The sequence below is a fragment of the Falco cherrug genome, chromosome 1 (assembly GCF_023634085.1).
Source record: "Falco cherrug isolate bFalChe1 chromosome 1, bFalChe1.pri, whole genome shotgun sequence".
Taxonomy (NCBI): Eukaryota; Metazoa; Chordata; class Aves; order Falconiformes; family Falconidae; genus Falco; species Falco cherrug.
In genome coordinates this window covers 84,518,535-84,541,402 of record NC_073697.1, presented here as the reverse complement: position 1 = coordinate 84,541,402, position 22,868 = coordinate 84,518,535, and the positions used below count along the sequence as shown (strand labels likewise).

At 38.2% G+C, this 22,868-nt stretch overlaps 1 protein-coding gene across 3 annotated transcripts in view; it reads left to right on the top strand.

Annotated features, from left to right (window-relative positions):
• RIMBP2 (RIMS binding protein 2) overlaps window positions 1–22,868 on the top strand; it is a 162,535-nt gene that overhangs the window by 120,853 nt on the left and 18,814 nt on the right. For 2 of the 3 annotated variants that reach the window (XM_027814018.2, XM_055712049.1), the window contains 9 exons: window positions 1,556–1,707; window positions 4,848–4,924; window positions 5,854–5,963; window positions 6,369–7,178; window positions 11,434–11,585; window positions 11,961–12,428; window positions 14,546–14,695; window positions 16,342–16,500; window positions 21,965–22,079. In XM_027814018.2, the coding sequence (XP_027669819.1) occupies window positions 1,556–1,707; window positions 4,848–4,924; window positions 5,854–5,963; window positions 6,369–7,178; window positions 11,434–11,585; window positions 11,961–12,428; window positions 14,546–14,695; window positions 16,342–16,500; window positions 21,965–22,079 (2,193 nt within the window). Of the gene's footprint in view, window positions 1–1,555; window positions 1,708–4,847; window positions 4,925–5,853; window positions 5,964–6,368; window positions 7,179–11,433; window positions 11,586–11,960; window positions 12,429–14,545; window positions 14,696–16,341; window positions 16,501–19,528; window positions 20,261–21,964; window positions 22,080–22,868 lie in introns of all 3 variants that reach the window. The other variant, XM_027814017.2, reaches the window with a different exon arrangement.

Sequence of the window (22,868 nt, the reverse complement as noted above, 5' to 3'; positions counted from 1 at the left end):
GGCAGGCATATTAACAACAAACAGAAGGAGCTAAATTGATTAAAGGTTTCTGAATGGGGATGACTTTTCTGTTATATATATGTAAGAAAGGTTCCAAGAATAAAAAGTGTGCCCTTTTTCAGCCTGGGGATTTCTGTAAGTGGGGCTGGTTTTAATTAATCTTTCGTATGATGTCTTGTGTATTTCCCTGCTGTCAATGTGCTTAAGCTGTCCTGCTGTAAATTACAGTGATGCAAAGAAAATTAATCATATTGGACTAAGGAGCACACCAGAAAAACCCTCTGATGATATGTTGTAGAGCTTATTCTCCTCTGCAATATGAATAAAGAAGTTCCACTAATAATTCCTAGTGATGTGTGTCTGGGAAGCTGTAATCCAGTAGCAAAGGATTGCTGTCCAGACTTCTGGCAGAACTAGAGAGGAAATACTGAACCTACACATGTCCAGAGTCTGAAAAATTAGAGTGTAGGCTTATTATGTTAATGAGAGAGGGAGAAAGGAGAAGGCACTCTGCATGTATGATTCTGTCAGCAACACCCTAGACTCTGCTTTGCTATAACTTCTGTGGATGCTGCAAGTATAATTAGGCTTAGTTTACAAGTCCCTGCTTGTTTTCATGTGGTCTGGGGACTAAACTAACAGTAAAAGGGAAAAAATCTAAAAGTATTTTATATTACACTTTTTTAGTCTCTCTTGCAACCTTGATGAAATTGTTCTCTTTATTTGTGTCCCCACACCATTAGTCCCAGTTTTCACTTGGGTCAATAGGAGGTAAGAGTGTTCAGCCTCTTGTAAGGCTGCTTCTTTAGGTCCTTTAAATGTGCAGTATAAACTGTCTTTTCCTTTTTATTTTTAAGTGCTTCAAAAAAGCACAATAAAAATATTTAAAAAGCATTTTTGGAGATTCTTCTTTTTCATAGCATATGTCTTCTGTTTTTCAGAAACTGGAAAGATGGCACTGTGATCAAATAATAAGTTTTAGTACTGGGTTAATGAGGAGCTTTTAAGAAATATGAAGCAATTGCTCTTGGAACTTACTACCCTGCCAAAAGCCAAGCCACTACATTTAAAAATTAATATCCTGCCAACTAGATTATTAGCAATTTAGTCACTTTCTTAGAAGATAAATGCATGACTTGATTCTACTTTCCAGTATATGACCAAGTCCCTGGAAGAAATAGAAGGGTTCCATCAGCAGCATTTTAGCACTGGGTGTGTTAAACTGCCTGTCAGATAACTTCTCCAAAGACATCAAGGAGGTCAGAAGAAAAGCGGAGTTTATTTTCATTAGGGAAAACTTTTTTTTTTGTTTTTAATTAAAATACCTTCACTTTCTACACTGTGTTCCGTTACATATTGTTGACTTATGTAATTTACTGAAAGGCTGGGAACTAGTAGGCTTAGCTACTTTTATGCTCTGCAGTCTCCCTACCTTAGTCTTTTTCTAGAATGATTTCTAAAAGGAGGATAAAATAACTCACTGCTGCTTATTAGTTGTCAGTGTTTCTGCTTGAGAACAATTACTTATTCTCATATGTGTTTTGTTCACTGACAGGTCATGAAAGTCCTTCTGGAAGTCGTTGTGTGATTTCAGAGTTTATACGACCCCTTCAAATATCTGGAGACAAACCAGAACAATTGTCTGTCAAACCTACATTCCTGTCAAAGTCAAGATCTGGTACCCCAAGATGCAGATTTGATTCAGACGTGAGCCTTTTTAAATTTCTTACTGAAAATATATATTATGGGGCCAAGACTTCTCTTATCCAGAGGACTGATGCAGGTTGATCCACCTGCTTTCAGAAAGTCCAGACATGAACATTTTCATTTTCTGAGACAACTTGGGAACATGACCAGTGGGAATTTAACTGATACTTTCAAAGCAGTCTGGGCTGATATCCTAGTTACACAGTAAAAAAAATGGGTGTGCGAGAACCCCACGCTTCTATGAAAACCTTAGCCTTCAGTGATGCATTCAGAGTGTTGTACTGCTTTTGTGCATAAAAGGTGTAAGTCAGCATTTCTGTGGCTGTTTTGGTGTGTGTCTGTTATGTGGTTTTATTATTATTTTATCTATCAAAAAGTGTGATTTGATACAGCCTGGGAAAATGGAAGAGAAATTCCATGCAGTGCCCTGTCCAGGCAGTTATGCTCTGACAGGGAAGGAACTTATGCTGTAGGCCTTGGCCTTTGCCTGGTTTTCATGGTGTGTGAAACTTCTCACTGCAGCTCAGCTTGTACCACCTGCTAACGGCAGTTTCCTGCACACTCTCCTGAACTGATACGGAGCCTGTAACCTGGAAGTGAAAGCTGCAGGATGTTGGCACTGAACTCTTCCACCATTCAGCTTCACAGCTTGTGTTTAATTGCACTTTGGAAAGGTTCAGTTCCTCCTTTCTTAGAAAGGTTTTCTGGTTTTCAGTAGAATTGTAGTAGAAAGCAGATGGGAAGTTCAGAAGAGCTTTACAAAAGTGACATAGCAAGTTGGTTGTTGATATTTAGGACAAATGTTAAATATAAGGAGGAATAGGACACATTTTGAAAACTTCATAGAGGGTATTATTTATTATTAAATACTGCAAGCCTGTTTTATATATGCATCAGGAAATGATCTTCAGATTTTACACCTCACCTTACAGTCCTGAATCCCATTCTTAATTTTTAGAAAAGTAAATAAATTGTAATTGTGTGCATATTTTCAATTTTACATCCATTGCTACAGAACCTGTGAAAGTTGATACAATCAAAATGTTTTTAAATGTATCACTAGCCTGAGTATGATGTAGGATATTCAGCAAAATATTAGATTTCTGTATAGTAGGAATTCCGTTGGCATATCTAATTATTATCCAAAAATAAATATATATTTTTATATACATTTATATTTATATATAAATGCATATTTATGTAGCAGCATTACTGCAAAGTGGGAACATTCACTGCTTTCTGAAGAGGTCACAGAAAAAGCATCCCAAAGTAGTCAAACCAGAAAAAGTAGCTTAGCAGCGAGACTTAGGGAAGCAGAACTAACAGCAAGGAACAGAAGAAGAGCATGTCAGAATTAATTCCCTTTTTCTACTATTTTTTAGTTACCTCTCACTGAGAATGCCAAGCCCTCTTTTGCAGAATTGTTCGTTGAGTGCCTTCTAGAGTGTAATTATGTGATACATACATTATGTAAGCTCACAGGAATTAAGTTCCATTGGTTATTAGAGGTATCCAGACCCAGGGGGAGAGTGTATGAATAAAATCTAAAACCAGAGCATAATGCTGTGAAATCTGAAATAAGATTAAAAAAAAAAAATGCTGCAAAAATGTATCTGCAACTTCCCTGATTGTTACTAGTAACAGAATCTTCTAGGATAAGCATTATTGGCGTAGTTATGAGCTTTGTGACATGCCCATAAAAAGGCATCAGGTTGACAACACTTGAAAATTTGCCTGCATCTCCAAATACTACACTGGGGAGAATACCTGTTAGCTGACTATTACCGTCCTCCTCGCTGGAAGTGGAGTGTCAGCGGAGTAGTGTGTGTTGTGCTAACCCATCTCCTTGGAGTCAATTCAGAGGAAAAGTGACTTGACTCAGTATTTTTCTGGTCCACTTTTATTCCATACTTGGAACGAAGCAGGGACCAGTTTAGGCCTGAAAGTTGCAGCTCAATATTCACTCTTTCCAGATTGTAAAATTTTGGTCAATTTTTGGACAACTTATCTTACTTGATTCCACTGTTAAACCTAGTATTTCTACCTTAATTAAAGTTCTCTCAAGCTCAGCTAAAAAGTTCTTCATTTTTCCTAAAAGGGTTCACAACATACTGTAAAATAAGCAGAGGAAAGAAGTGTGTCTCTCACTTTAAGATCTCTATTGGGCTTGAAGCATAACAGAAAGAATTACTATTTTACCAGTGAGATACCTAGTGCATCGCTACAATCGGTGGAGCCTCTGTTGATTCAGCATCACAATTTAACTCCATGTTTTGTAGACCACATTTGTAATGGAATAAATATGTAACTTTGCAGAACTGAGTTAGATATGATGGTAAACTCAGAGGAAATAATATATTGTTTCTTTCAATTAGTGGAAAGGATAGAATTCAAGAAGTGCTGCTGCTGTGGATTGGATTGACAAGGGAGTATGTTTTATGTGACACTCATTGTTTCCAAGTGTTTGGAAGTGGACATTCTCACCAGCTCAAAACTCAGCATTTGTCTTAAGTACTTAGTCGCTGGTATCAGGTTTATACTATTGTTTTGTGATTTAAAAAATCAAGGTATTCCTCTAGGTTGTCTGTGTGATCATACAGCTGTACTATGCCCAGAAACACTAGGCATACCACTTACACTAGGTCATCTTGGAGTAACTGAGTTTACTACTATGCTTTAATGAAGACTTTACTGAAAGCTTAGTCAGGAGGGAGAGGTGGTCAGTGAGACTGGTATGCTTAAGTCATGACTATTTCTTTAGTCAGCAGCATGAAAGGGATTGGTGTGGTAAATACCACCTGTCCTTCAGCCATCTCCACTGCCCAGATGACCAAGTACTTTGTCAATTTTGCAAGCTTTTGAGGAAGACCAACATCCAGTCTCGGACAGGTGATCTAAATCTCTAGCAAGCTGTCAAGGAATTAGCTCAGTTTCTTTGTCCTGTTAGACTCTGAATTGCAGTTCCTTTTTAGCCTAAGCCCTTCTTAGTAAAATTAACCAGTTCTGTTCCACGTGAAAATTCAATAATAAAAAAAAAAAGTTGTGTGTACACTGTCTGATTTATATCACCTGTCAGGAGAACAGTGTATACATACTTTTGAAATCACATTGTCTTTTTTTTTTTTTTTCTTTCTCTACAGATGGATAATGATCAGAATTCCAATACCTCAAAGCAGAGATATTCTGGGAAGGTCCATCTTTGCATTGCACGTTATAGGTAAAACCCCAGCTCATTATGTGTATAATATGTATTTGTAATATTCAACATTTAGTTTTGCTTCACTTTTATTCGTGCACTGAATTACTACCTGGAACCAATGTTATAGAAAGCAGACCTCTTTCCTGTTTGCACTGGCTGCAAAATAGTGCCATTTCCATGTGCTGTAATTGTCGAAGAAAGTTTAAGCTGTTTTACCAACCACTGTACTGCTAGCCTTCAATGTCTAAATGAGATGAGAATGTGCAGTCCTTTACTCCTACTTTATAGAGAATGTCTCAACCTGTTGTTATAAAGTCCTTTTTCATCAATGCAAGAAAGAGTTAAAAGTTCCTCACATCTTTGCTTTGCACACTAAAATTTCAGATACAGAGTACTGTCACGATAAAAATCTCTGCGACAAACAATTTCTTTCAGGATGGATATGGATTTCAATACTTTATAAGAAGGTTTTGTCTATGAGTAGCTTGTTTTAGCTGTAACTCCTTTCTTTTGTCTTTAACTTGTCTCTGTTGAAGTTACTAAACTTGTCATAAAGAACTGCCATATAAAACAAACAGAATATGGGGACTAGAAAAGACCCCCACAGCTGAGTTTGATTTAATTCACTTTAAAAAATAAGGAAGATTTTGCCCAGTATTTTCAAAGAGACCCAAGTGAAAAATGTGTAAGTAAATTCTACAGAAAAGGATGTGGTTTTAAGTGAATAGGTTGCATTTCATGGCAGCCTCTTGGTGATAGTTACAGTTCACAACAAGGTGACCTAGACTCAAATCAGAATACATGTTTCAGAAGGGAAGTGGAAAGATTGAACTGAGGAATTACCTTCCTGTGCAGCCTTAGAACTGTGCACCTTTTTCTGATTAGTACTCAGTTGTGTGGGGGTTGTAAGTGAACAAACGTGTTTTCCATCCATACTCCACTTGCAGTTACAACCCTTTTGATGGCCCAAATGAAAATCCAGAGGCAGAGCTACCCCTCACGGCAGGGAAGTACCTTTATGTGTATGGAGATATGGATGAAGATGGCTTTTATGAAGGTATTTATTTTTTTTAACCTGTGAATTCATGCTAATTGATGCAGATTCAAATCAGTTCATCTGTCAAACATGCTCCCAATTCTTTCCTTCATCTACCACCAAATAATTTTCTAAAATTACCCCTGTCATCATGTTAATTAACAGAGTTTCTGCACCAGCAAAGCTGCTCCTTACAGGCAAAACTAATTGTGAGATATTTTATATTGTCAGCTTTTCCCACTGGCAAGATTTAAGTTGACAAGAAAGCTTACTGGCAGTTCTGATTTTTTCCTTACTGAGCCTTTACATTCTCAAACTGTGAATGGTTTTTGTGTAGTTTTCACTTATATCTTCTTCCTTATCTTGTCCACTTGCAAGGCATTGACATGCAAAAGGAATTTTAATTGCATTGTTCTTTCTCGCCAGGGGAACTTCTAGATGGACAAAGAGGACTAGTCCCTTCAAATTTTGTGGATTTTGTTCAAGACAATGAGACCCGGTTATCAAGCACATTAAGCAGTGAACAAGATCAGAATTTTATCAACCATTCAGGTCCTACTTTGGAAGGAGATCTCTTGGAGATAAGTCCACCAAGTCATGTAGACTCTAGTGTAATCAGCAATGGTGCAGGGACTCTGGATGTGAACATTGATGAAATTGGAGAAGACATTGTGCCTTATCCTAGAAAAATCACCCTTATTAAACAACTAGCCAAAAGTGTCATTGTGGGCTGGGAGCCACCAGTAGTGCCACCCGGATGGGGAACCATTAGCAGCTACAATGTTCTGGTTGACAAAGAAGTACGGATGAACATAGCCTTGGGAAGTAGAACAAAAGCTCTTATAGAAAAGCTTAACATTTCTACTTGTACATACCGAATATCAATTCAGAGCATTACAAACAAGGGTAACTCAGATGAACTGCAGTGCACTTTGTTAGTTGGGAAGGACGTCGTAGTAGCCCCTTCTAATCTTAAAGTGGACAATATAACCCAGATTTCTGCTGAGCTGTCCTGGCTCCCTACAAATAGTAATTACAGTCATGTGATCTTTCTTAATGAAGAAGAATTTGACATTGTCAAGGCTGCTAGCTACAAGTACCAATTTTTTAATTTGAAGCCCAATATGGCCTACAAGGTGAAGGTCATGGCCAAGCCCCATCAGATGCCCTGGCAGCTTCCCTTGGAACAACGAGAAAAAAAGGAAGCCTTTGTGGAATTTTCTACATTGCCAGCAGGTTTGATATTTTTCTCCCTACCCCAAAACTCTCCAGTTAAGTTTCTCTGAAAATACTAGATAAATTAATCTAACCTTTAGGTTGATGCTGAAATCCCTGTCACTTTCATGAGCAGACTGAGGGTTGTTAGATTGCTTTATGGTATTTAAAATTAATTCCTGTCCTACATTATTCTCCTCTTTGTTCCTCAGTAAGGACTGAAGTATTTTGGGGAGATAAACTAGGGAAATCCATGCTTATCATCATCACAGATGACACACTAAATGTTTTATCAGATTAGTCTCCATTTGTATTAAATTTGTCGAGTTAGAGTTTTTCTGGTAGTAATTTATTTTTGTTGCTGTGAACAACACTGGGGAAAAAAGTTACTACTTTGGACATGTTATTTGTATGTTACTTGTGTGTCTTAAAGAGCTTTTTACAGGGATGATCCAGCCCTTTTCTGTAATGGAAAACAACACAGACATCTTAGAGGATCATGCAGTCATTTAGGGAATGTAAACACATTTTGGTTGCAAAGTTGTAATCACATTGTAAAATGTACATTTGTAAAGATAACAAATTGGTTGTGTTTTGGCAAGTCTTGAGGTTTTTTCCCACCTTGCTTTTACATTAGGAATATTGGTAAGTTATCAGTCATTTCCCAGTATTTAAGAACAGTGAAATGCTGAAAACTAGAGCAGAAATAATGTAGTGCATTTAAAGAATAATCTCATAATTTGGGGGAGGGGGAGTGGCACTACCTGAAAAATTTGAACATCCCTCCTTATAGATCCATCTAACCAAGGTCATCTAGTCAAGGACAAGTAGAAGATTCCTTTTATATTCAGAGTTTCAGAGCACCAAATGCCTCTGAAGCCAGGACAGTCAAGTACACGTGACTCCTGGCAAGTGAAATTTCAATAGCATGTACTGTGCTATGGCTTAATTGACTTCCTGCTGGGATTTGATTCTGGCAAAGGGGCAAGAAATAGTTCTGGTCTCTTCCTTGGTTTGCATGACGTACATGTAAGGAGACATGCAGGACAGTAATGCTGCTTGAGTAGAGAGGGGGTTAAGCCTGTATGTCTACAGGTTTTGATGCTGTAGATTTATAGTTTCAGTAAAAATGCCCTCAGCTCACGCATTTACTTGTTTGTCTTAAATTATTTCAGTGAGATAAATAGTAGTGCTATTATAGCATCTGCTAGGAGTGGGGAGCATTTTAAGCTTTGTGTATGTTCTGTGGGAGTCAGACTGCCTAGAATGTGGCTTGAACTTACTCAGATACGTTGACTTCTTTGTTATTTGGGAAAGCTCTTTCAAGTGAGGATTTTTCAAGCTGAACACTTAACATGCTGTATCTCCCTCTAGTTGCTGAAGTATGCTAAAGTAATAAATGGGCTGTTCTCTATTGAGGAGCTAAAATGCAGCAAAGCCTCTGCTTTTAGATCCAGAGATCCCAGAATCTTCCCTGGCACTACATTTCAAAGAGAGCATTTTTACGAAAGCCAGTGTTATATAGAAAAATAAAATAGCAACTGTTGAAGTGATTAGAAGCTGATGCTTCTGTTTCAAAAGTCATTGGAAACAGAGGGAAAAGGATGCCCATGAAGTCAAGAGTCAAGAATAGGAGTTACCGTCATAGTGTGGCATGTTTTTGTCTTGCAAATATTGCTGGCTTTAAGAAATCACGTCTCTTCTTCCAAACTACAGTTAAAAGAATAATAATACAGAAAGTGTCTTTAATGTGACTAATAGTGGTTTTTCTCTCAGACTAGATTATTTTCCCACCTTAAATGCCTTTAGTTGATATACATTGTAAGGAACATGTTTCAAAGGTTGTTTTAGAGTGTGCTGAGAGAACAATGGAGATATTCTGTATGAAGTGAATCTGTTGTTATTATGTTTCTCTAGAAGATGCATGCAGGTGAGTGATGTCCCATAAAGCTTTAGTTGTGAATGTCAGGTTTAGCAGACAGTGCAGTGAACTGCAGCATAACTGGTCACAGGCAGCTGCTAAAGTTTGTACTGACATTTTTCTAAGGGCTTCAGAAATTTTTACAAATTAATACATAGGCTTGCTTTACTTGAAGCTGAGAAGCTCTGCTCTTTCCTAGTTTATTCAGTGATATCCTTATGGAAAAGGATACCTCTGACCACTTACAGCAAAAAGGGAGTGGGGACCAGTGACTATTTAAAATTGTCACACTGTATCAATCTCAGGAGTTTGTTAGGAATACATTAAGCAAAAATTAACATGAGATAACGGCTCTCGTTTCAAAGCTAGAGAGAGCAGCTGCATAAAAGGTACAGGACAATTAGAGGTTGTGTTTTCATTTTTCTCTTTGCATAGATATATCATGTTTTACACGATTTATACTTTAAAACCCATTGCTTCCTATCAGACCAAAGCTGTGACAGCTTTTTAGTTGCTGAGCCATTGAACTCCTCTTCTTGGTACATCAAAGCATTAGAATTGCTTAAGTTAAAACAGAAGTCATTCTCTTCTGGGTGCTCTGGTCTAAAAATAGAAGTATTGACAGGGTCGGGACCAATGGGACTGTTACGGGTTTTGAGCTAATTTATGTAATAAATTCATGAAGACCAAACTGTAACAGAATTCTGAAACAAACATTTATGTTTATAACAAGACCGTCAAAAGCTATGAGGAGTCATTTCCCATTGAATGATGGGGAGAAATAGAAACCATACTAAGCATTGCACATTACAGTTTATTAAAGCTCTCTCTGCTACAGCCTGTGAGGGTTGAGATAGAGTCAATGGGGGTTGTTTGGTTCTGGGAGAATGGAAGGAAGGTGACTTCAAACTGCAGGAGCAGATTAGTAATATTGTCATTGCCAAGATACTGGACTAGGTCAGATGCATTCTTTCTTGTAAGCTGAGGAGCTTTGCTGGATTGGGAGTGCTAGCTGTCAATAAAATAGGATGGTCAGGGAAGTTGAAATTTAATCCTAAATCAAAATCTGCATCTTGGCCAAGAATAGTATTAGTCAGTTTGCATACTTTGGCCTTGTAAGTTAGAAATACATTTTAGATGCAAGGGATGGTATTGGCAAAAATTTTATGTTGTGCCTCTACTGTCCTAAACATGACCATAATTTTATTTCCATGCTCACTAGAGGATGAAATTCAGTGACAGCAAACTACTGAAATGCACTGACAATTTGCCAGCATATCTGGAAGCTGAGGCTTCTGTGATATTTACACTTGTATCAGGATCTATTTTGTAGCAACGTGTGCACAGAGTTGAAATATTTTTGTACCTTTTTTGGTAGATGAACAGAACTATAGGTTGTGCTTAGGTCACTGGCAAAAGCAAACTCACAGCCACCAAGGTTTGTATTTTCCTGGCCATTACTCAGAGATGGCTACAGCTGAATCCTGCTTCTGAGATGTTTTAGCATGAAACACTTCTGAGGGTTTGACTGTTTAAATCAACACAACAGGATGCCTGAAATGCTCATGATCTAATAATGTCTATGATATTTTTACTTTGACTTTCTGTCCAAAGAAGAGCTATTTATAGTAGGGTAATAATGTCATTTAATTAAGCATGTATTTGGTGTGCTATTACACTGACATACTGTAAATGCCTTAAAAGGTTAGTTGGCAAATTTTTTTCTTTAGCGCAAAGAAAAGACCAGTTGTCTTTTAAACCAGTGTGCTACTGTTTGAAAAGGTTAAGGTTTCACCTTGCAGTCCACATTGCACCTTAGTGTCAGTGTGCTTCTGGCCCATAAATCATGACTTGGAGCCACTGATCATCCAGAGAGACAAAATTTGAAAGTGATTTCTGAGTATGTAGTGTACATTCGGTGCAGAGATACATACCAAAAAGTCACTTGCTGTCAGCTGCAGCAGTTTTACACTAACAGTGCCACTCCTAGGCCTTTTTCTCCCTGCATTTTTCTGTTAACATCTTCTGCATTCAGAGTAAGTAGACTTATGCAGTCTGGAGGGATAAAAATATGTCCAGAGCAAGTTGCAAGTATAGACCATCTTGCAAAGAAATATGGCTTAGATAATGGCTGTAAGCTGAGGGTCAGTTCTTGGTGCTGTGACCTGCTGAGCCTGTGCTTCTGTTTTTACTTAATAACTGCAATAAGGATTTTTTGTCTTTAAAAAGAAAAGAAAAAAGAAAAAACACACACCAAAGTGCTTTGAGATCTGTAGTTTCCAACTTGCAGGTATATCAGTTGATGTACACACTTCTGATCTGAGGCTCAACAGTGACCAGTCTTGTCTTTCTTAGGTCCTCCAGCTCCACCTCAAGATGTTACTGTACGGGCTGGGTCTACCCCAGCAACCATACAGGTGTCCTGGAAACCACCAACTCTGACAGCAACAGGGACCTCCCATGGCGCCAATGTCACAGGCTATGGTGTTTATGTGAAAGGTCAACGGGTGAGTTCTCCTCCAGCGTTAATGTAACCATCTAAATTAGGTGAATTTCAACAAACAGGTAAAGGCAACAATAAACATTTCACAGCACTTGAATGTGTGCAAGGTTTTCTCAGTTTTCAGTAGAACCTGCTCTTTTGTTTGTTTATAAGGTGTTCTTGAGCTACCTTTCTATAAGCACTTAAGCTTTTGGACAAATGGAATGATAAGGATGAAAGACAACTGGTGCTAATTGGTGTGGAACTCTAATGTGGGCTCTTGCAGCCCACTGTGTTGACAATAATTCACTCCATGTTCAGATTTCAAAGGTTGAACTTTAGTGGGGTTGAGGGGTGGGAAATAGATGTCTTCATGCTTATAAGTTGTTTGTGTACTCAGGTGGCGGAGGTGGTCTTCCCAACAGCAGAGAACACAATGGTGGAGCTAATGAGTCTAAGGAGTCTGGAAGCAAAGGAAGTTACAGTTCGAACGCTCTCTGCACAAGGGGAATCAGTGGACTCTTCTGTTGCTGCCATTCCATGTGACCTACTGGTGCCTCCAACCCCTCACCCCAGAACTGCTCCCAAATCTAAGCCATTAGCAAGTGCCGGAGCCCCAGAAACCAAAGAAGAACATTTAGGTCCGCATTTAAAAATGGATGAGTCATGGGAGCAGACTCGTTCAGTATCCCCTGTTCATGTACACACGCTTGAGCCACCTGCTCCTAACTTTCACAGCCCACTTCAGGGGAGGAGGTCTCCATCGCCTAACCGAATACTCCCTCAACCTCAAGGCACACCTGTCCCAAATACTGTTGCAAAAGCCATGGCAAGAGAAGCTGCACAACGAGTTGCAGAAAGCAGCAGGGTAAAGACAGACTTTTTCTTAAGGCTTCTTTGGGCTGGCTTTATTCATTGTGGCACTTTGCTTCAAGGATATTTTTTTTCATCGTATGCTTTAAGGAGCAGCTAATCGTTCTTAAATACCTGAAGATCCATAGTTTAAGAAGCAGCAGTGTGGTAAAATTCTGTGCCATTTTCCACAAATATGCTTGTAACCATAAAGAGCATTGATCAGCCTTTGATCAGCATAGAAATCCTATAACATCACTAGAAATGTTGTCTCCAAAAATGCAGAGCCTTACTTCTGAAAAAAAAAAAAAAAATATCAGTAATCATCAAAGTTTGTGCTTGGATCCTGCAGGAGTCAAAAGGGAGCCTTGTGCCTATGTGAGAAGAGTCAACCAAGTACCTCAAGTACTTTGAAAGAGATCAAAACAAGAAATGACAGTTTAAAAATGGGTCCAGAAATAGGCAGACAGACAAAAAGTCTTGGACAGACTTACTGTGAGAGCTAATCTTTTTTGACAGTTTACACAATGAGGGCAGAGTCTCATTTTGATAAGGGAATCTAACTAGCAGTCAGATAAGAAACATGTTTGTGTTCTAAAACCGTCTGCTTTTTCAAAATAGCAAATAACAGTTTAGATGCACGTAAAGCACTATTTTGTATGCTGTCATGGATATACAGGCAATTTTACATACTTGCCCTTCAAGAGTGCCCAGTGCTACATCTTCCACAGATATTTACAACAGCTTCCACATAGCTGCCATGTAAAAGCTTTTCATTGCAGCTCCTTTTGTAGTTGCTAGAAGCATTACTGCCCAAAAGAGACTCCCTTGTTTTGAGACCATTACGACCCATGGCTGCTGTAGGGACTCAGATATTTGCAGTTAATTTAAATCCTGTATTTGAGGCACTTGGGTCAGTATAGCTGATGTGCATGCATCCTGACAACGTGCTCTGGTTTTCCTACCCCAGCATACAATGTTTAAATACTCTCAGTGCCCTGGGCAGTTACTTTCTCATCACAAGCTGCTCACAACTGGCTATTACTTGTTTTCAAGATCTGGTGTCACTTTTTTCGTACATTCTTTTGGTCCTTCATCTGGCAGAGTTGTTACGTCCGGTCTTTGGTCTCCCATCATATCTCCAAAATAACTCCATAAACTTTGGTAGTTCATACCTGTCTTAACAGCCCCAACTTATTGACTTCCCCTGTTTTGGGACAGAATGGAGCCAGAATAATTCTGGATCGATAAGGTCTGCTAAAAATATATATATGCATCTATACATTTTTTCCCTTTGTTTATAAATAAAGCAAACTGGAATAAATGTAGTAGAGGGAGAAAAGGCAATTAGTTTCTTTGGTAATCTGTGGTGAAAGTTGATATAGCAACCATATAGGGAAAGAGAATCAAAATACTCAGGTTTTGAAAATTGCTGATTTAACATGTACTGAGCCATGTTTAATTAAGTTAATTTTTGTGATGCTTGAAATGTTTAATTCAGAGATCTAGACAGAAATTTACAGATGGATTCACTCTAAATCAGATTGTTCTAATATTTGTCATGGTTAGTCCCCAGTACTAGAAATTGTTCTCTTGCAGTAGGCTGCTGCAGAAGAAGCTATGTGTCGTCTTTCTGCCCTTTGTCCAGCCTGTTAGATGGCTGATGGTTACTGTTGTGAGAGTAAGCAGCAGGGTTCAGTAGCTGAGGGTAAGAGTCACCTCAGAGCAGAGGAAGAGCATGATGTCTCATTCTGTAGCTTTTTTTTTCTACTGAGGTTAAAAAATGCTGTAGTGGCTAGGTCATCCACTAACCATCTGCCAAGGAGAAAGTAGTGTCTTTGTTAGCAGCCTCTGACTGTAGAATACTGAGAATTTTGACCTAAGTGGTACTTAGGGAAGAAAAATAGGAGCTGAGTTGATGGTCACATAAAAGCATATCGTTTTTTATGAACGAGAGTAATATGACGAGCAAAAAATTCTTGATAAGTTAAAAGGTTACAGTCGGGGAAACTAACATTGCTTTAAACCATGAGTATATTTAATGTTTTGTTCTTGTCTTATATTTGCTATTTCTTCCATTGGTTGCAGGAACAAGCCTGCTTCACAGTTTTCCATTTTTTGTTGCTTTTCTAGATGGAGAGGAGGAGTATTTTTAGCGAAAGGAGTAATGCAGCCCAGTATGCTAACTCAGATGATGAAGAAGACGGCTATGATTCTCCTAATGTCAAAAGAAGAGGGGCTTCAGTTGATGATTTCCTGAAAGGGTCAGAACTTGGAAAGCAAGTGAGTAGCCTGGTCTTGTTGTGTCAGGTGTCCAACATGAAACAAGTGTTTTATGAAGCTCAGCAGGTTATCAAGGTCACCATCTGATTATTGTAGCCATGTTGGTAAACTATACAGACAAGCAGCTGAATTGTGGGGAAGTAGGTGAATGTCCTGTTACTGGAGCGTAACACTGCCGAATTGTAACCGAATGCTTGGCTGTAGATACACATCTTCGATATTTATCCCATGCAGCAGTCTTAAGCACTGGAAACTGAGAAAACTGAAGATGAAAAAATTGAAATGGAAAATGTGATTGGAATGTCGTGTTTGGGCTCTGGGCTTTTTCTATATGATGTCTTGCTACTGCATGTGAAAACATGCTGTGAAAAAAGGGGAAGGGGGAAGGATTTTTGTGTTCCATAAAAGCCATAACCTGTAATCTTAATTAGCAGAAAACCAACACCATATATACTTGGCCTGCTGTAATTAACAGAAAGATGTCGCCAGAAGAATTTTGCACATCTGCACAGCTTTTGGTCTGATCCCACTGCAAACAAATGTAAAGTAATATACATCTCTCTTGAAAGTAATGTAACAAATTCTGGCAAAGAGGTATTTTCTGTCTTAGCGTGGTCAAATTGTTAGCCAAATATCTGACCTCCCATGTTGAAGAGTCCAAGCCATGGCATTCTTTCTCATACCAGTTCTGAGACTTTCTAAAATTTTAGTTTTGTTTGTTATAGAATTTCAAGCATTTATAAATGTATATACATTGCTCCAGATTTCCAGTGTTGTAATATTCATAATTGGTTCCATATTCACATACAGTGGTTCCCAATTTTAGAGTACAGGTAATCATGCTGGGCTTACAAAATGTGCTTGTGGGAGAGATGCATCTGTGCCTCTGTATACAAATAAAATTATTCTGGACACAGGGAGACCAAGATTTTCTAATAGGACCAGTCATCTTATTAAGAAGGCCCAGTGTAAAAAGTTTAGTGTTTATAAGAGACCATATATTGATTCTTCAAATATTTTACTGCAGTCTGACAGTAGAACATAGACATACGTTTTCCTCTTCCAAGTAGTTGGAAACTTACAGGAACTTGAAATATTTGGACTTGTTTAAAAAGACAATTAAGGTTTTATCCAATCTATTCCTACAGTGTTTAAGAGAATGAAAGCTTCAAATTCCATCAGCTAGCTACATCATACAATGATGGTAACATCCTGCAAGAATTAAATACTGATCACTTTTAAATTGCAATGTGATGTAACAAACAGCTGTGAAGAACAGATGATATGTGTGTTATCCTGGAGCTTTTACAATTTGGTTAGCAAGTCCACTGATGTACGAAGGACCTCTATAAATCAAGGGAATTTAGTCAAGACTGAAACTAGATTTGGTGCCCTGAATGCAAACATCGGTTTTTGTATCACCTATAGGATTAAGATTGGATTTCTTGAATTGGGAGCACAAATGGGCAAAAAGCCTTGTATGATCTCTCCACTGGAGCAGAGCAGCAAGCCACATGATGTAATTTATATGCGGTTATTAGTCTGATATTCAAACCTAGGAAATAATCTAGTCCTCATTGGTGTTACACAAGGATTTTTCAGCTTTACAGTCAGTAAAGGTTTTTCTTTCTCACTCTGTCGATTAGCCTCACTATTGCCATGGTGAAGAGTACCATACAGAAAGCAGCAGAGGATCTGACTTGTCTGATATTATGGAAGAAGATGAGGAAGAGCTGTACTCCGAAATGCAGCTGGAGGATGGGGGAAGGCGCAGAGTCAGTGTGACTTCACACAATGCACTTAAGGTAAATTTGCCTGCAGAGAAACCTTAGGAGTACCTCCATGTTTTGATTCTTCCTTTAAATCATTTCTTTTTGTCAATTAATGGATTTGCAGACCATTGAAAATCTCTGTTGTATAGACCTAGAACCGGGGTGAACCCTGTTTATGATGTCAAGGCCACTTTAATACATTTATTCCTTTTTTTTTTTTTTTTTTTTTTTTGCATTATTCTGTAATTCTGTAGCTCATCTTTTCACTAATTGACTCTTTTCCCGTATGTAATTTTTGAAGTTGCAATTTCTGTTCTATATCTGGGGACCTTTCCCATCTCGATACGACAATATACTACATGTGCTTCTAAGCAAGGAGATTCATGTAAGCATACATACATATAGAAGAAAAACAACTTAGTTTTTCCATGTCTGAGTAATTTGTCCCTTTTTCCAGTGCTGGTCCCATCTCTTCCACAGATTTTAAAGCATGCTTGTAAAAAAGGGAGTTGGGTTAGCTTTGTTTGATAAATAAGTTATCAGAAATCCTTGTGCTCTGATTATTAAGGAATCACCAGAGACAGCAGGAAATGCCTATCAGAAATATTGCTTTAACACTGCACAGAAATATTAATTGCGAAAGACAACTTTAGTATAACAATTGAGAGTATATACGTAGAGTGTTGAACCTACCTATTACAGAACATGTATTTCTGAGAGTATATTTGTACATGTAAATTGTATTTGCTTTTTATGTGTCTAGCAATTATGCTAAATTGTGTTTTTCTTAGAAAGCTGAATAACTTGAATGATAGGGAAACTCACAGGTTGATTTTTTTCTTCCAATATGCTGTTCTTTAAAAAACCAGTATTATTATTTTTCTCATGCATACAAGAATTTTAACCATTCTTGTAACTGTTTTTATGTACTATAAGTTCAATCCTTTTATTCTGATACTATCTGGAATGAGACAGGTACTTTTTCAAAAGAAACGATAATCAGGTTTTCTATTATTCTGCTAACATAAAGGTTGAAGCCAAAATCCTTCTGCATGCTGCTTCTGTCCCTTTCCTCTAGGAAAAAGTCAATTATGGCTAGACTGTTCATGTTCTTTCTGCATCAGAAAGTATTTTTACTTACTGGTTTTAAATTAATATTGCCAGTGTTAATATTTCAAAAGAAAGATCCAGACCCTTAATTGGTGTGGTAAATCATTTTATACTTGTTAAAGTCTGCAGGCATACTTCTCTTGATGCAGTAGTGTATAATGAAGGGTACAGTTGGTTGACTCATTCTGCAGAAGTAGCATTCAGTATATGAGTACTTCCTGGAGAAGGGACTCCTGGATGTCTGAGTCTATTTGGAGAATATGGCCCACCATGCTGATAAGTTTTCTGATATAAAATGCAGATCAGACTCTACTCCAGAAATGCTTGTTAATTTTCCCCTTTTGCTAGATCCAGTTTCACTTTGCAATATCAGTAATTAACAAAACAATGAAAAACATGCTTACTGAATTTTCCATAATGTAATCAGATTCCTTTTCCTCTTGTAATCTGAAAGTATGCCAACCATGGCCTTGCAGCTGTAATTGAGCATTCTCTCCTGAGTTAATACATGCCCCCAAGTAACAAGAAAACATTTTGCATGCAGATACATATTTGCTTTATTGGGAGATTATTATTCCCTCCAGTCATTCCCTAAAACAAAGGCTGATGTGGGTGATCAAGGGAAGGTTCGACTCACTTACCTGTTCTGAGCATTCTGAAATGTGGGATATTTGAGCTCAAATCAAAACTATCCTTGTTCATATTTATTGACTTTTTTCTACTTTTATGGCAGCGTGTCTCAAAAGTTTTGTAAGTGTGATACACATTTTAAAAAGAATGAAAATAGGTGAAACAAAGTCATAAAGTAACTTAGTTCTTAATGCCTAGAAGGGGAAGATACCCAAACCCCAGTTAAGTTGAACATGCTCAGAGAGAGGGGTATTGATGAAGTCTCCAAGATGATCCTGTCATCATTTATGGGTGCTGTTGTGTCCAGAGACCTGCCTGATCTGGGCAGTGAGTAAAGTACAAGGAGAGGTGATCTCCATGATGTAGAATCTATAAACCATGTCAGTCAAAAACAACACCTCCTGCATCATTATTCTTTTGTATCTTCTGAGTCCAACAAAGACTGCATAGGATTCTTTTGTCACACCAACAATTGTTTTGTGTAATTGTAATAGAAAAATTAAAAAATATATCTATCATGTTCAGAATATTTGTTTTATCCAGGCTGGGATATTTTTTACCTACTTTTGGTATAAACAGAGACTTTTACTTCTGTTAACAGGCCAATGCTCAAATATTGGTTTTATCAAGCAGGTATGAGATTATGATGAGAGATTTGATGACAGTGCAGACCAAATGACATCAGAGAGCAACCTGCTTCTCAGGGTTCTTTCCATGGAAGCCAAGCTTTAAAAATGGTGCAGTTTAACTGTTTTACAAAGGAAGCTGGAACTCCTTTAATGGTGTCTGCAGAGTAGCTCTCCTCTGGCAGGAGATGAAGGAGTATTTGCTACGTATAGGATGCTTTAACAGATGCAAAGCAAGAAAGCTTGCTAGAACAGAAATTTCATTTTCAGATACGGGTTCTAGTTACAAAGAAACACTAAATAGAAATTTGGCATGGGGCAAGGGACATACTAAGCATTAGTGCTGTGTTTTAGTGCCATTCTCATTTACCATGCTGGAACCTGTATGCAGCTTTTATTGCTTTGTTTTAAATGCATGGGTTTATTCTTGTTCAGAGCATCACTCAGTTGTTTGTACTGACCTCTCATGTTGTATCTGACACCCAGCAACTTCTTAATCATGTCCTTATTTTTCACAGATTCTCATTCAAAGCATGACATCCTTTTCACTAAATGAGCTGCATGTCTTATGTTTGCCATTTCTCTAAAACTAATTCTGTCTTTATTTTTCTTTTCTTCTCCCTTTTCCCTCCCATTTTATTTTTGTCACACACTATTTGTTCCCTGTCTGGTTTTTAACATTACATAATCTTAAGGAGTGCGATAAGAATAAGACCACTGAAGCCACTTTTTTGGAACAGCCTGACTTTTCACAGCAGATACATCACAGTAAAAAGCTTTTCAGTATTCCAGAAGTAGCTGAAGAGGATGGTGAATACTCTGAACTGCTGTACAAGCAGGGTTTAGGTATGCCCTATAAAAAGAATCCCACTATAGCTAGAGACTCTAGACCACCTAGGCCCTACAATCAAGACCAGCAGCACAACTTCTGGTACCCAGCCAAGCACAGAATTTCAGGCATGGAGGATTTTGCTGCAGACGACAAAGGATGTAAATATAGCCGATCCTTATCGAGAAGCCCAGACAGTGGACTAGACTGTGGAAGTGAAGAAGAAGAATCTCGTTTTAATTTCAGATATACTTGCGATTCAGTTTCTGCCAACGTTGCATCTAGCTGTTGTGCAGAGACTGCTAACTGTTCCTGTAGGAAAAGCATGAGGCCATTGCTTGCTCGCAGGAAAACTTTAACCAGACAAACCAGCATCGAAGAAGATTTTGGTGACCTGGCTCCTTCCTTTGTAGACCTCAGGAGTGAGCAGGTCAAGCCCAGTTATGAGAAAAAGTATGAGACTCAGAAATGTAGTAAAACAGATCATTTATCTAATGAAGATGTTCAGGGAGGCTGGAAGACCGACTTAAAAATGGCTGACTCTAGGGCAGCTGGTCTACTTGCAAAGCCATCCCACAGAGATGCAGAAGACTCTCTGGTGTGTGAAATAAATCTTCCTTCTAACATCTGCTTGCCAAATCAGTCTGTTTTCTTTAGTTCGTTCTTTTTTGTTCTTTCTTTCCCCCCCCCCCCCCCAAATTAATTTTTAGAGTCCATCGTTTGGACTTATCTGCTACATTTTCCCCTTTTTATTTTAATCTCCCCATTCATTTTTGTATCTTATTCTGCATTTTCCTTTACAGTCCTCTTTTGTATCATGCTGAAATCAGTTTAATTTGCTTTACAATGTTTTTCCCACAGAATAAATTACAATAATGGCTGCTTTTATTAAAGGACAACTGAATCTAAATTTTAATTAAGGGTTAGCTGAACTATAATTTTTCCAAAAGATTGTTTTTATTTATTTCGCCCATCTAAATGTTGCATTTTAAAAAAAGCTGCATTTTAAATGGAAAACTATTTCATCAATATTTTTTTAAATTATTACTATTAATGTCAAAGAATTCATTTCATCACATTGTTTTTATTCACCTCATTCCCAGAATTTTCAGGATATGCTCTTTATCATGAAACATCTCCGGACAAGAATCAAGATTCTCCCTCAGTGTGACAGTGACCCAGATTTATGGAGTCACAGGTTTCATCATATTTCCATTTTCTACCTTATCTTTGCACTGTCACTACTTTGCCTTCCTTTTTAGACCATCTCTTCTTGCCTTTGAAGTTGCAGACTGCATCTCTGCATGAGAATGCAGGCAAAGAGCTTCTTCCAAATAGAGAGGCCAGGGTCATTCCATATCTTTCGAGGATGCCTCTGCGTGATCTCGCCTATTTGCGTTTCTGTCCATTAATCTGTAGCAGAGTCTCCACGCTTTGATAGATGCATCCGTAGGCATCCCTGCTCCCTAAAGACCAAAGCAAGTTCTTTACCCTCTCAGTCTGCAACAGTCCAGAGTGGAAACCTCAAATCTAATGTGTTTCATGTAAGAGTAGTAATGAGCTGCCTGCTCTTCTAGCCTAGCAGTTTATGCTGAAAGGATCCTTAAAAATTTTTCCCATTAAAATTGGTGCCCAAGCTGTACTAATCTCAATGACTGCATGGTGAACTCTGGAAAGCATTAAAATAGTACTATTTGGTTACTAGAATCGCAATATTTTCTGCAGGGGTAGTGAACAGAAAGAGACAGCTGTGATGTGAGCCGAAGTGTGTCTACATTCCCTTCTACATATTTCATTGACTTTTAAAAGGCTTTAACAACCAAAGGCCATTATAGAAAAACAGTGTGCTCAAAGAGAGGAGGACGTACACTTGTTCACATGCTGCAAGCTGGACAGAGCTGCATAGCTGAATATGAAAAAGGCTCGCCTTTTTGGTACAGTCAAATTTCCACAGCTCTCATGACTGGTTATACTGCTCTTCAGCAGGTTATCGCATCATCTTAACAGCAACAACAAAGGCAAAAGAATATTTCCAAAATTATTCTTTTCTTTTCTTTTTGTTCTGATGTGTGGCTGCTGGTTACAAAACTCTGCCATAAATCAGGGAACCATTTTTTCTTTTGCAGGTTTGCCAGGCAACAGTATTTACTTTTCAGCTAACCTTTCAGTTAAAAACTAAGTTTAGTTGCCTTTAGAGCTTATGCTTCCAAATGTGATTGACCTGATTAATGTGCAACCATATAACCATAATGTTATCATGCATGTAACTTACAAACCTGTTTTTTCTGTTGTTGTTTTTTAGCTTTTAGGTAATCCATCTGCAGGACGGCCTGAAAGGGCGGAGCATGCAGGGCGAAGGTCTTCTCATGGCAGTGCAGTGCCACAAAGGTCTCGACCAATGTTGGTCCCTTCCATTGGTTAGTTGGACAGATTGGTGCATTTCTGTTCTTTGCAGCCTCAGAGTTGGGAAGGTGGTCCTCAAAAAAGAAACAACAGACACTTGTCTTGAACCATGGTTACTCTTAGTTTAAATGAGGTGAAATGGAGCTGAGAACATCTCCTTCTAAATATGAGTCTCACAGGGGGCAGAATCAGTAGTCATTGACATCACTGGAAATCTTTTCATTGAATTTAGTGGATATTGGAGCTTTTCTAAGGTTGTTTAAGCTTAGATACTCTTAGAACTTACCTGAGAAGAAAATTGCAGGCAGGCTACTATATAATCAGTAAAATAAACGTACCCATTCAGCCATTCATTCAGCCATCCATCTTTCCATTCATCAGCCATCACTTTGCATTCACTTTCCATTTTCTTGACTACTTTTTGGAATTTAGCAGGAAAAATGGAAGCTGTTACATGTAACAAGTTAGTAGAACTTGCATATATTTACTAGATTTGATCCTTCTTACAGAATCATCCCTATTCTGGTTTACTTACGACTTAAACTATATGCTGGTGTATACCAGAAAATCCAAAAAGTAGTGCAGAAAAGATAATGGAATCAAGACACTATGGAAAAATACCTATCTGTTAAAACATACACTCTATACTGACAGGAAACACATGGAAAACAAATGCAGGAAAGGTTCTGTGGGCTATTAGCAGAACTTTACTCCATAAGGACGTAAAGTTAGTCCGGTTCCTGTCCCTCACTTGGACTTCTAATTTGTGAACGCTCTAGGCATTGTCAGGAGGATAAGGAAGT